This window comes from Odontesthes bonariensis, chromosome 3 (genome assembly GCF_027942865.1).
Source record: "Odontesthes bonariensis isolate fOdoBon6 chromosome 3, fOdoBon6.hap1, whole genome shotgun sequence".
NCBI classification, from domain to species: domain Eukaryota; kingdom Metazoa; phylum Chordata; class Actinopteri; order Atheriniformes; family Atherinopsidae; genus Odontesthes; species Odontesthes bonariensis.
The window spans coordinates 21,365,381-21,384,746 of record NC_134508.1 but is presented as its reverse complement, the minus strand read 5'-3'; the positions used below and the strand labels follow the sequence as shown (position 1 = coordinate 21,384,746).

General features: G+C 39.8%; 1 protein-coding gene across 1 annotated transcript in view; it reads left to right on the top strand.

Moving 5' to 3' along the window:
• The window catches only part of col7a1 (collagen, type VII, alpha 1), a 64,265-nt gene extending 45,605 nt beyond the window's left edge, over positions 1-18,660 (top strand). Inside the window, exons 88-119 of the mRNA XM_075459984.1 lie at positions 2,776-2,811; positions 2,925-2,984; positions 3,084-3,128; positions 3,217-3,252; positions 3,907-3,942; positions 4,027-4,086; positions 4,197-4,322; positions 4,407-4,478; positions 4,588-4,623; positions 4,705-4,764; positions 4,882-4,926; positions 5,313-5,348; positions 5,496-5,531; positions 5,850-5,906; positions 6,007-6,078; positions 6,400-6,471; positions 6,594-6,629; positions 6,712-6,792; positions 8,341-8,394; positions 8,598-8,651; positions 8,737-8,799; positions 8,885-8,947; positions 9,106-9,222; positions 10,187-10,264; positions 10,532-10,585; positions 10,718-10,766; positions 10,987-10,995; positions 13,077-13,160; positions 14,495-14,623; positions 15,014-15,184; positions 15,626-15,808; positions 15,895-18,660. Coding sequence (XP_075316099.1) covers positions 2,776-2,811; positions 2,925-2,984; positions 3,084-3,128; positions 3,217-3,252; positions 3,907-3,942; positions 4,027-4,086; positions 4,197-4,322; positions 4,407-4,478; positions 4,588-4,623; positions 4,705-4,764; positions 4,882-4,926; positions 5,313-5,348; positions 5,496-5,531; positions 5,850-5,906; positions 6,007-6,078; positions 6,400-6,471; positions 6,594-6,629; positions 6,712-6,792; positions 8,341-8,394; positions 8,598-8,651; positions 8,737-8,799; positions 8,885-8,947; positions 9,106-9,222; positions 10,187-10,264; positions 10,532-10,585; positions 10,718-10,766; positions 10,987-10,995; positions 13,077-13,160; positions 14,495-14,623; positions 15,014-15,184; positions 15,626-15,808; positions 15,895-15,920 — 2,136 coding nt within the window. The 3' untranslated portion in view covers positions 15,921-18,660. The remainder of the gene's footprint in view (positions 1-2,775; positions 2,812-2,924; positions 2,985-3,083; positions 3,129-3,216; positions 3,253-3,906; positions 3,943-4,026; positions 4,087-4,196; positions 4,323-4,406; positions 4,479-4,587; positions 4,624-4,704; positions 4,765-4,881; positions 4,927-5,312; positions 5,349-5,495; positions 5,532-5,849; positions 5,907-6,006; positions 6,079-6,399; positions 6,472-6,593; positions 6,630-6,711; positions 6,793-8,340; positions 8,395-8,597; positions 8,652-8,736; positions 8,800-8,884; positions 8,948-9,105; positions 9,223-10,186; positions 10,265-10,531; positions 10,586-10,717; positions 10,767-10,986; positions 10,996-13,076; positions 13,161-14,494; positions 14,624-15,013; positions 15,185-15,625; positions 15,809-15,894) is intronic.
• Positions 18,661-19,366: the final 706 nt, after the last annotated feature.

The following is a 19,366-nucleotide window of genomic DNA, read 5'->3' as shown; positions in this document are numbered from 1 at the left end:
TCGCCCAATGACAGCTGGGATAGGCTTCAGACGAAAAAATGGATGATAGTTCTGTTTGATCAAATGTACTGAAGAAAAGCTTCTCTCATAACTCACTCGTGTGCATCACAGGAAGAGCTTATGGCAGTTGATGATGCCACTTTTTACTTCTCTAGCTTTTACAATGTTTATATTTAGAGAAATGCTTCTCTGTATTCTGGTGCAAACCGCCAGTTTTGGGAAATTTGGAAAATGGAAATTAAGAACCAAATGCAGTGATTTCCAAGTAATCTAAACTCAAAGGTCACTCGAAATAGTGCAAAAATATCATATCAAGTGTTGAAACTGAATTTTTTGTTTGTTTGTTTTCATTTTGTTAAAGAAATATGTGCTCATTTTGAGTTTGACATCAACAGGATGTTGCAGCTGTCAGCGGCGTTCACTTTGAAATACATCCCCTCTTCTTTTTTGTAACACTCCTTTGGGAACCAAGGAGACCTTTCTGTAGTTTTGAAAGTGTTTTCCCAAAGTGTTGCTTGATAGAGGTCAGGACCTCTTTTTCTGCACTGTTCGTTTTAGAGTGCACCAAACATTTTCAGTGGTTGACAGCTACATGTGTAGACTGCAGGCAAGTGAAGCACTGAGAATATGGAACTTCGGACTGGCTACTTGCTGATGTTTTCTTTGGACCATCTAGTTGATTATAGGAATGCGGAAAATTGCAAATCATTGCATTTAGTTTTAACATTAACATCATGTTCAGTGTCCCAGCTTTTCTGAAAACATTGTTGGAATACATGACAATGTAGTTTATGCTCATAAGTGACAGCATGTTTACAATAACTGGAATGATGAATGACTAACTCTTCAAGTTGCTAAATAACTCATTTTTAAAGAAGTGTTATTTAAACATCTCAAAGCTCAGTCTCCAAAATTTTAGGAAGTGCTTTAGTTCCATATCCCACGACAGCAAAAAAAAACTACTTTTACGGAGACTTTATACTTGCTTGAGTGAAGTAAACCCATAAAATACTTCCAGTGGTGCAACCTTTTCTTGAATATTACACCTCGCAATTGAACATAGAGATTTGCAATGTAAAGTAGTGCCTTTACGTCTAACACACTGATATTACAAGCCGAGCCAGTACTGCTGTGATTGAATGAAACTCATTTGCATGGAGAGCACTGGAGAATGAAAAGTAAAAGAACACCGACTGATGGATTTTTTTTTTTCATCTTGTTCCAAAGACAATTTCTAACTTATTTCTGTCAGGATCTTTAGGTTGCCAGAGTTGTTGTTTTGTCTCCACTGGTAAAGTGTTTCTGAAGAAAAACATCGAAAGATTGTGCTTGGCTTATGAGCATCTCACTGTTCACCACCAGTCCTGCTGTTCATAATGTTGACATGAGTCATGATGACATGTGCCTTGAACAGCTCCCCCACTGCTGACAACCTCAGGTTCAGCACTGTGGACAGAGGCACAGTGATACTGTCAGTGAGTTCAACTGTTTGATAAATGAGCAGCCGACACTGGTCCATCTGCTCGGATCTCCTCCGCCATTTGTTGTCACATACACACTCATTACACTGACTTACTCTTATTTCCTGGAGACTTACCCTAAACTGTAGCCAGAGCTACCGCTTTCCTCAGCCCTCATACCATAACCTTAACCTAAGTTTGCCCTACTCTTAAACAGAGTCTCTATGCTAAAATGTATTGATTTACTGTGAGTTACTCTTAAGATAGAATCATGCCATTGTTAACTTAGTCTATGACTAAGCAAAAATAGGTTTTTGGAGTGTTATCATTTAAATGATTTCATAATGTAATGATTAAAAAAAACTAACCTAATATATTCATATACATCACTGCGTCTAAGAATATCATAATTTTTTTTTTTTTTTTAAATAGCTCTCGTAGCGAAGTGCTTTTTTTAGATACTGCAGATAACGGGGGGAGAATAATAATATTAACACAAGACTTGTGTTACTTAAACAAGTAGATGTGCAGTAAGTTTTGCAGTTTTGTATGAAAATTCTTGATTTTTTTTTTTTAAACACTGCTCCACTGTGAAGTCATCAGCAGCCAGAGAAGCCTGTTCAGCGAGAGGCTGCTTCTCCCAAAGTGCAGGACCAACAGACTGAGGAACTCTTTTGTCCCCTGTACCATCAAACTCCTCACGGGTGGGGGGGGTGGGGGGGGTGGGGGGGTGGGGGGGGGGTGTAACAGAAGGACAGAGGGACTGTAGGACAGGTGGCAGTTAGCCGGTCCAACTAATGTGGTATAATATCTGTGGTGTGCAATAATCTTCCTTTGATAATTTTAATCTTACTTTATACTTAAATTTATATACATATTATTATTTATTATTATCACCATTAATACTATTATTACTATTTTCATTACTATTACTAGTATACTAATATTATAACATTACTATTATTATTATTATTATTATCATTATTATCTTTATACGGGTGCTGGTGTTGGGTGTTTTCCACTGTTGTGTCCTTTATACATTTCTGTATATAAAAGTGCTAAGTGAGATGGAGATTTCAATTTCCCTGAGGGAACCTCCCAAAGGGATTAATAAAGTTATCTATCTCTCTATCTCTATCTCTATCTCTCTCTCCCTCTCTCATCAAGACTTTCTATGTTTAGCAGCTTGAGATGATAATGATAGGGCTTTTATGATGCTGAATGCCAGGGACTTTAAGTATCCAATTATTTTTTTTTTACGAATAATAACCCATATTGTTCATGGTTATATTTATATTGTTCTGTATTCTTACAGGCTGTGGCTGGACCTCCCGGAATTAAAGGAGAGAGGGTGAGTAACTGTTGGTGCTGACTTAAAAGTAGCTAATCGCTGTTTCTTTAATCATGAAATTGAACAGTTGCTCACTGCAGCTGACAGCACTTCTCTGGTTCTGCCTGATGCAGGGTTCACCTGGTCAAACACTCCCAGGCACAGCTGGAGAGCAAGGTCCACCTGGCGAAAAGGTGAGCGTCACCAAACCGAAGGCTTAATCTCAGTCAATAGCATGTTGAGTGCTTTTCCTTTACAATTGTGTGGCTGAATACGTGACTTCTGACATTCAGGGGAACAGGGGAGACAAAGGTCCTGCTGGCATCAAGGGAGAAAGAGTGAGTACCACTGTGGTGCAGAGCAACACGTGTATTTAATGTTTACCGAACAACGTGATCACAATGTGTTATCTCTCTGTCATACCAGGGAGTGGCCGGTGAATCAGGAGAGCCTGGAGAGGATGTAAGCATTCAGCTTCCACTGCCTGTTTGTTGAATAGATTCACACTGTTTTGACTTGTGCATTTTACCATTGAGTATGGTTTTATTGTGTACAGAATACAGACAGATAAAAACACCCAACCTGGGGACTTTTTCAACCTGCTCTATGAAGTTACAAGAATCAATGTTGGATAAAAGTCTGCCCGTAGTTTTACGGCTGATGTTCACTTTATTTCGTGTCAGACGGGCTTAACAGATTGCATTTCTCTGTACGGTTTGCGTGTAATGTGAGTGCGCTACTGCACCTGTGAAAAATGCTTCACTTATCCGAGCCATCTGTGGGAATGAGTCCCACTTGAACTTCTGCTTTAGTGGCGTGACATTTCAGTGATACAGCTTTTAAACAAAGACATGATAGGTGATGAAACAAGTAAATGTATTCATTTTTTTTGATGGTGTTGAGTATTGAACATGAGAATCCCTTTTATCAAGCTGATTTACATAAAGATGTGTTTTATATTGTAATCCAGCAGTGTGATTTAAGGCTCTTTACCTCTATGCAAAGATATCATCAAGTTTAAGCTGCTGTTTTTTTTTTTTAATCTGATAAGATACACAGTTCAAAATCTACCAGAAGAATATTTCTTCTAGCAGCATCTTTTTGTTTTACATGCAGGGGCCACAGGGATCTCCTGGGTCGAAAGGAGATAAGGTGAGCTTTTGTCATGTCCTTAATTTACTTGTCTGAATTCAGACACATTTCAACGTGACAGTAATGACAAAAACTGTGCTGCAGGGAGAGAAAGGCATTGGACTGGCAGGTCCGCCGGGTCGTATTGGGCCTCTAGGTTTGAAGGTGAGTAACAGCATGTGTTTTAGCAGATAAAGATCTATGTTTTTATCTGTCCAGTCATAGTGTGACTTATTGGACATGCCCACAGGATAAAATCTCTAATTGCATTCCAGGGAGATCCAGGGCTTCCTGGTCCAGCTGGTCCTCCAGGGCTGCAGGGAAAGTCAGGGGATCCTGGGCTGGTTGGTGTGAGAGGAGAAAATGGACAGTCAGGACCTCCTGGAGTCCCAGGGGAGAGGGTTGGTGGATAAAAAGAAATGCATGCTTCATATTTATCTTAATCGGTCTGGAAAGATTTACAAATATCCTGCTCCCATTTTCAGGGTCTCCAAGGATTTGCAGGACGTGCAGGAAATGCTGGCGCTCCTGGTCCTCCTGGACCTCCTGGACAGGCAGTGAGTTACTGTTCTTATTACACTGTTATAAGGCTTCCTAAGAGCTTCCATATAAATCTTTGATGTTGGCGAAATTTGTGATTAATGTGAGTGATGTTCTGTTTTCTAGGGCTCTCCTGGTACTAACGGGGTCAAAGGGGACAAGGTGGACTATCCGCAGTGACACACACACACACACTATTTCTGAATGTTTTTCGAGGGGTATTGATATCATTTCTGTTATTAGGGGGAAGTTGGTGTCGGCATTCCTGGGGCAAGAGGAGAGAGAGGAGATCCAGGACCCAGAGTGAGACATTGGTTACACCAGTCACTGGAGCTTGTGTTCTTGTGTGAATTTACCTTTAGAAAAGAAGAAACTGACATTGGTGTATTTGCACATCTTCTTTTGCCTGTTGTATCTTAGGGCGAGGAGGGTCGATCTGGCTTGGATGGGGGGAGAGGACCATCAGTAAATATTGAAAGCTTCCATTTTTATGCATCACTCAGTCTGTCAAAGGCACAAAGAAAGCGCACAGGCATAAATCATATAATTACTCAATTGAATAGCCAGGACGCAAATGTGTTTCCTGGACTGTAAACAACCTATGAATTAGGTCTGTCCCTTTCTCACAGTGTCACAATTTTAAAGCAAGTCAAACTTTAACTTAATCTAAACTAACTTCACTACTCAAAGAGTCCTGACTTTGTTGGGATTTTTTTGTGCCATTTCCTGGGATTTGTTGTCTAACCTGGAAAAACTCACACGTATGCAGAAACATTCACACTGTAGTCATTTTCACTGTTGAGCCATACAAGTACACAGTGTGTGTGTTTGTGTTTGTGTGTATCCATCAGGGTCCATCTGGGATTAGAGGCATTCGGGGAGAGAAGGTGAATACTAGCTATTCTTTTCCCATTCGTACATGTCATCATGTAGCTCATCCCCTGAGCGTTCTGCTCATCTAAAGTAGCGAAACAAATTGAAATGCTTGAATGAAATGTTTTACTCTCAGTCCCTTTTGTTTTGTTTTTTCACAGGGAGACGGTGGGCTGCCAGGTGACAAGGGAGAGAAGGTGTGTGCATTTTAATATCCGATAAGCCCTACTGCCGCTCATTCTTTTGCTTTTGCGTGTTTTTATTTGTAAAGAGAAATAGATGGAAAAATGGAGAATAAGACTCCTTTTTGTCAACGGTGGCTGTTTTGAAACGGTGCTTTCAACAGAATTATTCAGCTCAAAGCAGGAGGAATATATGAATACACAATACTGATGAGCTGCGATATTTAAAAAGTCACACGGTGTAAGAAAGGATACCAAGATAAAAATATTCCGAGTGGTTTTATTATCTTTAGGTGTGCGGCCAGATGCTGACAGCTTTACTGTCTCTTACAGGGGGACACTGTGCTGGTGGGGGGACCTCCTGGAGAAAAAGGCAACAAAGGAGAAACAGTTAGTCGACACCAAAATCCCCCGCAATGCTTTTTTTTTTTAGTAATGTACCATATATGGGTTTTTACTTCTGATGGATTTAACTGATGTTTTTAATCAGAGTGACAGAGGACCCAAAGGTACACAAGGAGAAAAGGGGGTGAAAGGTCAAGAGGGTCCAACAGGACAGCAGGTAAATTTAGCTGCAGGTTTGTTGATTGATGGGTCTATATAAAAAAAAAATAACTCACAGACGGTTGGTTGTCTTAGCTTCTTTGTTCCATTCAGTTACAATGTGAACTCATTCATTTGGTTTGCCTGATTACTGTTGAGGATGGTGCGTCGAGGGGTTGTTCAACCCAAATCAAATCAGTTGGGATTTAACTTTGAAAAAGTTCCAAACTTTGTGATATATAGTGGTATTCCAGTGACCAAAAACTTAAAACAAAATGTAATTTTAAAGACTTAGATTATCAATATCCTCATTTCGATATTTGTGTTTATTTGACATCAGGGTCAGCAGGGAGAACCTGGAGAACGAGGATCCACTGGATTCCCTGGAGCCCGTGGCCCTGGTGGACAAAAGGCAAGTGACAATGTTCCTTGGTGATTCTTGTGATTAAATCAGCATCAGTTTTACCACCAGATCTGTCAGCTCAGGCTGTGATTTAACTGTGTATTTACTGTAGTATTGCTTTATCTCTGCAGGGAGAAGCAGGCCAACCTGGAGTACCTGGTGAATCGGTTAGTATTTTTTGCTGATCTCTGTTTAGATTTCTCTCTTTAGTGGATCTGAGGAGGTATAATGTCTTTTTTTTTCTTTCAGGGTTTACCTGGAAAAGATGGACTAGCAGGGTATAAAGGGGGCAAGGGAGAAATTGGTATCATAGGAACGAGAGGAATCAAGGTAATTTCTTTTTGTGTATGAGTGCCTGTTCATTCATTACATATTTCATACTTTCAGTGTTTTTCATGAGTGGGTGATGACAGTCACCACTAGCTAATAGCATAAAAATATGTGACTCCGGAGGATTAACACAAATTGTGTCACACAAATACATGCAGAATATTGGCTTTCAACCCAGCATTATGATGATTAATGTACTAAAATTGGGATTTTGCTGTGATTTAACACCCATATCCTTTCACTTCATTCATTCATTTGAATAATGTCTCATTTAATAAACAAATTAAAGATCAAAGTTGGCGTTTTTGTAAAGGCGTGGTGGCAGACTAGGCTTTTTGTCTCTTTATATTTTACTTGATTGAATCCTCTAATCTCAGAAAGGCCTTGGATGGGATGTGTGCGCATTCTAGGCAGGAAATGCACCTTTCAGCATTTCGAAGCAATGGTAGAGAGTTGTGTGTATGGTCATTTCAAACAGCTTGTCAATACAACAGGTGAGAACACTTTATTGTCTATAGGCTAACATTTAAGACGTGTCACTCTCAGTGCTTAGTAAAACCGACTGAGCAACTGCCTTGGAAGGTATTTAATGGTGAAAAGTACTAGGAGGGCAGTATTTTCAAGGTCAGTATTACTGGTAGAGTGTCTTGTGTTTGCCTGTTCTGGATTCTGGTCTGGAGAGCAGATTTTTGTTTTTGTCATTGGGTTGAAAGTAAGTAAGTTGAGGGGATACATACACACTTTTATTAGATATACTTATTAGATGTGTATATATATTAATTGATTGATTGATTGATTGATTGATTGATTGATTGATTGATTGATTTCAGAATCAAATCTTCACTGTTTTAATGTAATTGTGAAATGTCAAATTTATTACAAGTCAATCTAAAATATCTAAAAACATCTGTGTACAGCCAATGTTCATCATGTCCTTGTGAAAGTAATACCAGTGTGAGATGTAAAACTCTGATGTGGCTGGGGTGGTCCGTGGAGTAGTGGGTTGAGCAGGCGCCCCATGTACAAGAGGCTATAGTCCTCGCTGCTGCTGGCCGCATCGGACAGCCCTTTTCTGCATGTTATTCCCCCTCTCTCTGCCCCCTGCTTCCTGTCTCTCTCCACTGTCCTATCCAATAAAGACATAAAAAGCCCAAAAAATTACTTAATAAAAAATAAAAAAAAAACTGTGGCATCGGCACTGTGTAGGTGGATTTACCATGACTGGGCTTGACGTCATCAACATTCTCGGAGCGCTCTGCAGCTGTATATCCTATTTTACTTTTGCTCGTCGTTACTGTCTGAACACGTAATACCAGGAAAAAAACTGCATCCAATACTGTGTCTTACCCGCTGTTGATGGAAACTTCCTGCAAGGTGTTTTATGTTCATGGTGTGTGTAAGTGCTTTCTGAAGTGCCTGAGTGGCAAGTAAAAGAACAGTCTGTATGGATGGGCTCCATGCTCGGGTGCATTTTTCCCCCCACTCAATGACTCACAATCTTCTTTTTTTTTTATGTGTATATGTCGATGATGATCTTTGTGTTTCCAGGGTGACCGCGGACCCAAGGGGATCTGTGGAAGCGATGGACCCAAAGGAGATAAGGTGAGCCGGTGAGACATAGAAATGGTAAATGGAGGGGGAATATAGGTGCTGTAGACATGAATAAAGTTTCATGGTGTTCATTTCATTCTTATTGTTTCAAATAATGGCAGCGATGACCAGCTAATGGTATGTGAGACTGCCAGTTGGTGAAATGATAGTCACTCTATCCTTTAGATGTGTTCACATAGTGTGTATGTGTTCAGGGGGATGCTGGGATTCATGGACGATCAGGCCTGCCAGGGAGAAAAGGGGAGCAGGTACGGTTTATATCTGCTGAAAAACAGGCATTATAAGGCGTATAACATGGATTGGTTGTTGTCAGGCATTCTGTTTGTTTTCCAGGGGGATGTCGGACCTCTAGGGGCTCCTGGGAACCCTGGAAAAGAGGGACTAGTTGGCCCCAAGGTATTATACAATACTCGTTTTTGGGTTTTTTTCGTAGGAAAATATTCCAAATTCACTATATAACTATTTTTCTTTGTGATTATAGGGCGAACGTGGTATCGACGGAGTTTCTGGACCCAAAGGGAGTCAAGGAGAGAAAGGTGAACGGGTGAGTCTCTAACTTCAGCCACTGCTGTAGCAGCACAATGTCATACATAAAGATCTTAAGGTAGACCACACGCTGTGCCTCATCTCCATATTCATACATCCTCACTGCAATACACGAAATGTGAAATCCACAGTTAAAAGTGTCTATGCTTCACACAGGGACCGCCTGGTGTGCCTGGTCCTCCTGGTTCCAGAGGTGTGGATGGGCCCCCCGGCTTGACTGGCCTACAAGGACCAGCTGGTGTTAAAGGCCCTGAGGGGCTTCAGGGACAGAAGGTGACTTTCTTTACTTTGACATCGTGATTGTAGGTCCTTCTTCGTCACTTAACTTATCTATAGGTGTAGAGGTCTTTTAAATGGAAGATGAGAGAGGATAAAAGCACTTCAGTAGTCCCTTGTTACAACGATGACAGCATCAGCTTTGACTGTGCACAGATTTGATGGTAATCTAGCAAAGAAAGGGACTGTGCAACAAAGATAAGAAAAGATAAATGCATCATTTACATCACCACTCTCACAAAACAGCACTAGTCAGGTCTCTGAATGGTGTGGTGGCAACAAAGATACAACTTTTGACAGTTTTGACATGAGAAGTATGATGTAAAGACTGATATGAAAAGATTACAATCTTTGTATTTCTCTCGCCTTTTCGGTCCTCTTTCTTCTTCACCTGGCTCATTTTTTATTGCTTGGTGTTGCTTCATGACGATTGGCATTTTGATAGGCCCCAAGTTTGACTGGCTTTTCTGCTTCATCTCCGACCTTGTAGTTAAACAAGATCTATTTGACTATCTATTTGTATTATTTTTAAAAAGAGCATCATCGAGTATGTGACACAATGGTGCAGAGAGCTCGGTTCAGAAATGAGATCATGAGTTGCATTAGTTGCGTATACCTTAGTTATGCCTGTGATTTGAACTAAGTAGACATTGATATAAAGTCACAATCACTTTAGGTCATATCCTCTTTTATTACACAAACACATATCACCTGAAAATGGTTAAAATCAATTAGTATTCAAGGTAATGTGGTTAGGAGTTTGATTATATGCGCTGTGCTCTGTTTGGAGAGAAAAAAACAATGTGATAACATGGGATGAGGGTTTTCAATGACAGCATGTTTACAGATGATCCATGCAAGGGAGTGGGACAATGCTGTTTAGAGAAGTTACTGACAGTGCTTATCACACTACAGTGTATGTGCTGTGTATTACATTGTTTGTTTTGTCTGTGTGTGTCAGGGGGAGAGAGGTCCAATTGGTCCTGCCATGGTCGGTCCACGTGGCGTCCCAGGGATCCCAGGGGAGCGAGGGGAGTTGGTCAGTGTCACGCTTGTCTCTTTACAAACATCATTAATGGGGCAGTACTGGCCGAGGTCGGGAGGTTCCAGTGCCCCTTGTTTAAAACAAATAAAGTGCACTTTAAATGTGAAATGTTAAACTTCTTTTCAGAAAAGCTGCATCCTCCTGTTTCATTTTCCTCGTTTAAGCTTTGATTGTTACTCCACCTGATCTGAGTCGAAGAAAATAAGTCACTGGAATCCTCTCTGTGGGTGATATGCATCTTAATACCTGTCCATGTTGCAGGGAGAGATGGGGCCAGATGGAGCCAAGGGAGACAGAGGAGAGCCAGGCATGACGGTCAGTGCGGGATCCTTACCTCGGGGTCCAGTCTGAAGACACCAAATGGCACATACACACACGTCCACAGAGTTGATATTTGGGTTGTTTGTCATAGAGTCGTACCCTGTTTGTCCTCTGTTTTGAATTCAGGAGGATGAGATCAGACAGTATGTTCGCTCCGAGATGAATCAGCACTGCGGTGAGTCTTTCATGCAGCTTGTGTTGCTCATTTGTAACAGCATTGTCCCAAAGTTGAACATCACATGGTGATCACATAATGTGTGAGTCACATTCTCAGCTAAACTTTATCATGAACTTTTTGAGTGAAGCTGTAGAATACAGCAGCGGTGACTCTTAAAACTGACCTTCATTGTTTCATCTCTTTCTGCTTCCCTCCGGTCCATTTGTCTGATCCTCAGCATGTGGAGGTAAGTGTGCCACCCAACTGCAGCAGAAAAAAAGAGGGGCGCAGAAGGGCTGCGATTTAACACGAGTCCCAGCATTATACTGTCGCACATATGCTGCTACAGAGTCTGTAGCAGCATATGTGTTAGAGAGCATATGCTTGTTTAGCAACTTGTTTGTTGCTAAATTAGTGGGTAAAATGGGAATTTATTTTAACTAAAGAAAAAAGGTCAAGTAATTTCCTTTGGTTGGTATTCATTAGAAAAAACTGAAGTTTTCCCAGGTTTTTCTTCAGATAGACTTTCAAAGAACTTAAGGCCCCATGCATTTGTCCTGTCTTAAAAGGATAGTTTGCCTCTTTTGACATGAAGCTGTATGACATCCAATATTAGCAATATTAGTGCTGTGTAGACCATGCAGACCGAAGTGCAGACCGAGCAGTCCCCTGCTTCCGAGCAGTAAACACCGTAACAGGCACAGCTGTCGGCAGGTGGCAGCACGCAGTGATACGAAGGGAGAGAAAATAGAGAAAAAATTTTAAGGCAGCAATAATTAGCATTTCTTCCAATAAAAATAGGCTATTAATAAAATGCTACTAGTTAAAGAATTCCAAAATGATCAACAAAGTTTAAATATGTCTCAATTGTATCCATATGTTTGATGTCTGAGCTGGTAATGGATGCAGGAGCTCATCAGTGTTATGCAGCAGCAATTATAGCAGGATGAGATGTGACGCTGAGGCGGGCTGCTGATGAATATGCAGCATTACAGAAAACGTGGCCAAACCAAATTTTCCTTCATGTTTCATTAATGTATTATTGCCCAAGAAATGTCTTCCTATTTCAGAATGAAGAACTCAGTTATGATTTTAATTTTCAGTCTTCTGTCGGGTCAAAAAAGAGTTTGACCTGAATGACACAAGTCTTTACAGCCGTGACTTGAGTCTTTAAAGGATTACAGCCTAGTTTTGTCAGGATTGTCCCACTTTGAACAATCTTGCAAACACTGTTTGAATTCTTTCAGCTGGTGTCTGTGTTGGATTGGTGGAATGATGTTTGTGGTGCTTTGGGGGGTGTTGTTGCCTCATGTGTCTTAATGTTATGCAGGTGGTGATTGAAAGTTTGTGAAGCTTCAAGAATTTCTGCTTAGATATGACTGAAACATAATCAGATTTTCACACAAGTCCTAAAAGTCATTTAAAAAAAAAAAAATCTACAAAAGGGAAACAAAAATATTACATTTGTCATTTATTTATCATCAAATATTGTCCGACGTGACATATCTGTGCGAGGCAAACGTCTGCGAACCTTTGTTTTCTATATTTGATGTGACCCCTTCTTGCAGTAATAACTGCCATTAAATTATTCAGGTGAGTGTTGATCAGCTATATTTTAGACCTTTCCTCTGTACAGAAAAGCTTCAGTTTTCAACATGCTCTCTTCATTTCCTCCCGCATCCTTTTTTTTTTTTAATCAGATTAAGGTCAGGGTTTTGGCTTTGTCATTTAAAAACATCGACTTTCTTCTTCTTTAGCAGTTCTGTGATAGGCATGTCTGCTTGGTGCTGTATTATTTCATGACCCATTTTTTTTTATAGCGATCCTGTTCAGTTACAGAAGTGCTGACATTGTTTCCTTTAGAATTCACTGATACAATTTCAAATGCATTATTCCATCAGTGATTTGCACTTAGACCTGTTTAAAAAAAACATTGATAGAAAACAAATTAGTCAGATTTCACCTTCCAATCAACTGATAATCCAAGAGGTTCACACACTCTCTTATGATGTGCGATAACGGCTAATTTTCCTCGGTAAATAGATTGAAGTAATTTTTTTCCATTTGTTTGATTAGGTTCTTTTAAAGCACTTCTGTGAAGATTGAAGCATTTAAGGTCATATTTATGCAGAAATAAAATAAAAGTTTAGAGACTTTCAAACACCACATTACTACCAGAGTGTCCTGTCCTTCCCCTTTTTACATCATTTTGCTTCTCTGCCCCCCTTTCCTCCTGTGTAATACTCCAATGGTCCCTCTTGTTCTCCGAATCCTCCCTTTGCTTCTTTGGCGCCCCTGTTTGCTCCCCGCCTTGTCCGGCTCTCCCAGGTTCAGGCCTCGAAACTCGGTCCCAGCCCGCAGTCAGGGCTCAGCCTGCAACAGAGCAACAACTGGTACTGAAGGGGGAGAAGGGTGAGTGTTTCCTCCATTGCTCTGCCGTTGGCCTCAGTCTGTTTGTGTGTGTGCTTGCCTTAACAAAAAGTTAAACTTGTGGTGCTACAATCGAAGATCTCTGCATATTCGGTGGTTTTCTGAGCAAGAAAACAGAGAACTCCATTTGTGGCCCACCGACAAATAATGTATTTGTCGAATTGTATATAGACAAATACAGCTATAGCGTGTCTATTTAGCTGACTCTGTACCTTTACTTGTTGGCTTTTGTGCCGATGGAAAGTTTTCACATCCTTTCAGCTCTTCCACAAAAACAAGTTTTGGAGTCTGTAACTAATTCCCATTTCCAAAGGTATCAGAACCTCTACTGTCAAGTCGTCAGAGCAACTTTTGCAGCATTGGCAGTCTGAGGTCTTCTTGGGAATGAATTTAATGGCTTTGTTTCTGCTTCCAATTCTTCCGCCAGTAGATAAGCATTTGGTGGCTCATAGAAAAGTCATGATCCAGCGTAAATTCTTCCATCATATATATTGGCGTAATAAAGTGTTGAAGACACTGTGGGTCTTTTCCTGCGTGTTTTGTTTCAATTTCTAAGGTTCATGTTAAAAGTTGTTTTGAACAAAGCCAACATTTAACCATTATATTTTCCATCACAGTACTGTTATGTTCTATATGGTTTTTCTTGTGGTCTTAGAGCACCTACTTAAGATCTAAAGAGGGCCTCTCTCCTTGAAATGTTTCTACAACTTGAAATGATTCCATCTGTGTCTAACTGAATTCATTGGACATACTTATAAAAGGCACATATTTGCCTTTAAGAGCTCAGATTTGAGGATGTATATCAGTGTGAAAACCAAATGAAAGGGTAGACATTTTTCTGTAAACCTGCAACACAAATTCATGTGAAGGCACAGATCTGGAGGAGGACACTAAAGCATTTCTAAAGCATCAAAAGTTCTGTCCATCAAGAGCCAAACAGAAATTTGGTATGAGGGGCCTTTATTTGTCAAGTAAAGAAGAAGCCATAGTTCCTGTAAGTGTACCGTCATTTAGAACTACATTGCACCAGCACTCAGTGTCAAGTGTCAACATATTAACATGAACTGTACGTGAATGCACTCCAAAACCCTGGTTTTTGGAGAAGCTGTGTGTTCACTTATGATAAAAAATAAATAAATAAAAAAAAAACAGATTTTAAATATTTTGAAAGTGTGACACATTGTAAAAATGTGGGAAAACTTGAACATTTTTTTATGGTGCTGTATGTTGTCAAGGCCATTCAGTCTATCTGCAGGTTGAACAGTTTCAGAGTCAAGTGAAGGATTTTGACCTGTGGGATGCTGCTCCTCCTTCAGGTCGTGAGCTGCATGTGGTGGTGAACACCAACGACCCGGACTACGAGCACATTTATTCCATCGAGGCCCTGGACGACCCTACGGATGAGCTGCTCTATTTCTCCACGCAGTCAACCAACCACACTGATGGTATTTGGGGTTTCAAACAGTAAAATAGTATAACAGTGGCACAGTCTGTTTTTAGGAATCTTTGTTTGTGATATTAGAACATTGTTTCGTCATTGATCTAACTCTTGTAGCGTGTCAAATGTTCGCTCATGTCCACAATCTAGTTGGAGCTTGTGGAGTGTCTCATCTTAAGTGTCTGCATTTCAGCAACAGCACAGACTGCAGCAAGCACACACGCCATCCTGAGACTTTGGCCGTTTACTCTTAACAGTGTAGTCAGTCCCAGTCCCCTGCTGTCATACTACTGTGTTTCTCTTATTTCCACTGGCTCGATTTAATGTATTTGTTCCGTATGCTGTGCGACTGTGTGTGCCCGCGCTTTGGTGTGGATGTTTTTGTGTGCGTCGGCAGGTGAGGATGACAAAAAGGATTCTGAGAGAACAGTCAAAGTCGAACCAAAAAAAAAACCAGCGAGCGCTCAGAAAACAGCAAGAGTTGATGGTCAGAAAACAGTCAAAGTTACACCTCTGACAGCAGGGAAGTCCAGAACAGTCAGGTCCACGAGGAGAGTCAAAGGGGAAGGTAAACCAGCCCGTGCGTTGCTGTCCTGTTTGGGGGATACATTCAGGGTTAATTCTGCCATCATGCTTGTCTGGTATCTGGCTCTGTCTGCATGTCTAAGGCTGCATTGGCTGTTTAGTTGTTGACTTGTTTTTGAACATTACTATAAATATAAATTCATTAGTTATTTGTGACTTAAAAAAAAAAGAAGAAAGCATGCATTCTGTTACATAAAAGCCAGAAGAAAAAGATGAACACATTTGTGCCAATGTGTTGTTTTGCCTAAATAGGCATTGACTGGTTTGGTGATTGGAGTGACCATGTGTGTTTGATTTGGGTTCAGTGGCTCCTAATTCTTCTAATTCTTCTCTGCTTCTTCTCCAGTTTGTACAGTCTGCTAGTCTCTCTTTCTGTTTGTGTTTGTACATGCCCACCACTCGCGTGTGCGTCTGTGTTCCGCAGATCCAGCAGACCTGTGCCTGCTACCCATGGATGAGGGGAGCTGTGGACGATACACTCTGCGCTGGTACTTTAACAGTCAGGTTCAAGCCTGTAGGCCTTTCATCTATAGTGGCTGTGAAGGAAACGAGAACCGCTTCCTCCACCAGGAGGAGTGTGAGGAAGGGTGCCTTGGCAAGGCAAAAGGTACAAAAGAAACCACATGAACTTGTTCATGTTTAACATTTCAAACTAACAAATGGTCACAAACTAACAAGTGGTCTGTTGTGCAGGTCTTCATCCTTCAACGATGGTATGATGATTGTGACCAGCTCATCTTCTGCCACAGGAAGGCATTTAAATAGATTTTATAGAACATTTTGTCAAATATCAGTGTTTTTGTTTATTTATTGTTTCTTTTACCTCCTTCCCCCAAAAGACAAAATGTTTTCTTGAGACTAAAAATACTGCAGTAGTAAAATTGCAGGGACTATCAGACACACACTTTGATTGTCTGGCGCATCTGCTGCTCCTTGAAAAAGTTGAACAATTCTTAATATAACCTTCCATCCCAAGCGACACAAGCAAAGCAAAGCAACACACCCAGAAATCAATTCAGCAGTGCAAGACATCACCCCATCCAACATTAATGACAAGCGAGACTGTTGACTCATAATCAAACTGCTTTGCAAATCCAAGAGAAAATACAAGGGAAGTCCAAGTTATTGATGTGCTTCCACAATTATTTCTCCTATAGTTATGGTCAGAGGTCTGAATGAGTGTCATGGCAACATTTTCAATTATTTCTATTAAGTCTTTGTTTTTTCTAAGCAACACGGGTCAAAAGTATCTGCACGGCACACTGAATATTTGGTGGACAGAAGACGGTAACACTGATGTTACATTGAAGGCCTTTGCCTTGGTGGTTCCTGTGTTGTTCCAGACCATCCAAAGCAAATTCCTCCCAACTTAGGGTAACAGTCATGTGTCATCTTCCAAACCTTCTTAGATTAACTTGTTCTTTCACAAAGCTGTCGTTAATTGGTGATCTTTGAATCTGCGGTTGTTTAGAAGTGGCTCTGAGAGACCATCTTGACTTGTAAAGCCACAATCTTCTTTCTAATATCTGCACTGAGTTCCTTGGACTTGGACACTGAGTGCTGGACAGCAAACCCTTGTTTATGATGGCCCAGAGAAGCTACAGTTGAATTCTTTTCTCATAATCACTATGGGGATGTTAAGAACCTTTAGGTACATTTTTTTCAGAACTACTGATTTACTGAGCTGCGTGAGTGTATGAATATTTTTACCCTTGTTTGTACGACAAATATTTCAGAGAATTAATTAAATAAAACATGTGCCAGGACTTTCATTATTATTATTATTATTACTTTTTCTATTGAAGTAGTATGCTATCCAAACAGTCTGCCTGAGAGAAAGGACTCTTCAAAGAAACAATGAAATCCCAATATGTCATGACATTCAGGTGTATGATGTATGTGTGCATTTATCAAGCAAAACCGAACAAGGCAATTCAAATCAAAGAGAAAGTACACAGGAGGGGAATTTGTTTCTGCGCCATTCTTGCACTCACGCAGTGGAGTAATGACAAAAGAAATGGGTCTAAAGTCAGAAATCACATGAAGGTTCTCTGTCCGAATAGGAACACACTGCATTTTGTAAAATGACGGGACTACTTGTTTTCTGAACTTTTAAAGGACCATTTAACTGACTCTATACTTCTTGATAAAGTAGAAAATTTAAGTGAGTTTTGGGTTCTGAAAGCACTGATCTAACTGATCATCTGATCACTATTTCATGTCCTTCAACAAAGAAACAACTTGCCAGCATTAAGAATGAATATTCTGATTTGCCATTCCTGCTTTGGTGAGACAGTAAGCTGGTAATTTATAAGAAATCCCATCTTTTCGATGAGGCAGTTTGAGAGGCAGCTGCTGCAGACATTGCTGCGTTCTTCCAAAAGTGAACTCATTTAAACTACTAAAAATATAAGCTATCTGCAAAGCATGATGTTAACGTTTACCCCGTTTAAAATGATCCCACTCTTAACAACAATCACATAGAATGTTACCTGTTTACTGTAAATCATAAATATAGTCTGTATACAGAAATTAAGCAACTAGTTTATAGACTTGGCTTCAGTTTTTGTGTATACGGTATGATATGATATACTTTTTTCTTTTCTGTTAAGTAACGTAATTTAATCAAAAAGACTTGTATGCCCTTCCAAACATTTTAAATACTCAAACTGCAAGTTTCCTAATGCTGGGTATGAGTCTTTTTACATGCACAGCAGTCTCCAGGTTTTGAATCTTTTTCAGGTTTTTATCATATTTCAGATATGATCGCATGGAATTTGAGAAATCTAGGTATTCATATCTCTGTAGTCACGGTCAGTAAAGAACCATGGTTTCTGATCCTCTGCGTACAGTTGAGTTTAATCTTTCTCATCATCCCAACCATGATGATCTTCACCTGCAGAGAATGTCCAAAAATCCGGATGCGATTTTTACATACCACAGTATCCTAGTTTTTATCAGAGCACATACCCATGTTACTCAAAAACCATGGTAAGACCTTACATAGAGCTCTGAAAGAAAGATGTTTATGAATGTTCATCACTCCAAAAATCCTATTACAACCAACCAGGACACTAGTGACTATGTAAATGGAATCTATGCAAAGAATGAAAAGCACTTTTTTTCTCCTGAATACGACATGACATTCTCCCCAAAACTCGTTACACTTATTAAAACGTAAATAACTATGCAAGTGTTTATATACTGAATCATTACTCTCTAATTTGTATTGAATATGAAGAATGAAGCACAATATTCTTTTGTACATAATATTTGTATTATTTTGGGGAAGGTTGTGTTACTTTCATGACTGCATGTTGACCTGTCAGAGAAAAGGTGCTATTTTTAAAGTCATTTTTTATACTGCGTGTTGAAGGTGTAAGCTTGTGTATTTGTGCGGTGCAAACCTTTCTCTTTCTGTAGTATTACGGATTATCTTAAAGAGCATTTCTAATAAACCAAGAGTCTGAATAAAAACAAAGTTTGGCGTATTATTTTGTTTTTATAGTATTTGTTATAGTTTTAAAATCTTTACTCTGGCTTCCAGTCAGTCACAGAATAGATTTTAAAAGCCTGCTGATGGTTTACAAATCCCAGAACGGTTTAGGCCCAAAATACATCTGTGATATGTTCAGAGAATATAAAGCCAGCAGAGCTCTTAGATCCAAGGACTCAGGTCAGCTGGTCCAGTCCAGAGTCCAGACTAAACATGGAGAAGCAGCATTTAGCTGTTATGCTGCTAACAAGTGGAACAAACTGCCAGTGGAGATTAAACTTTCACCAAATGTAGACATTTTTAAATCCAGGTTAAAAACATTTCTTTTCTCATGTGTCTATGCATGAAATATCTTTTAACTTATCTAGACTGTTGCTTGTTTTTAAATGAATTTAAATGATTTTATTTGTTTCTCTTTATATTCTTTTATGTATTTTTAATGCTTCTTACACTCCCTGCTGCTATGCTTTTATTTTATGTAAAGCACTTTGAATTGTTTGTACATGAAATGTGCTATGTAAATAAATTTGATTTGATTTGATTCGATAATCCCTTTAAAAGTGTTCAAATGTAAATGATATTTGGCTAGTTTACATTCACAACACATAACATTTACATGTGTCTTTGGAAACTGTGACCTTAGCTGTCTGAAAAGATAGGATCAGATAG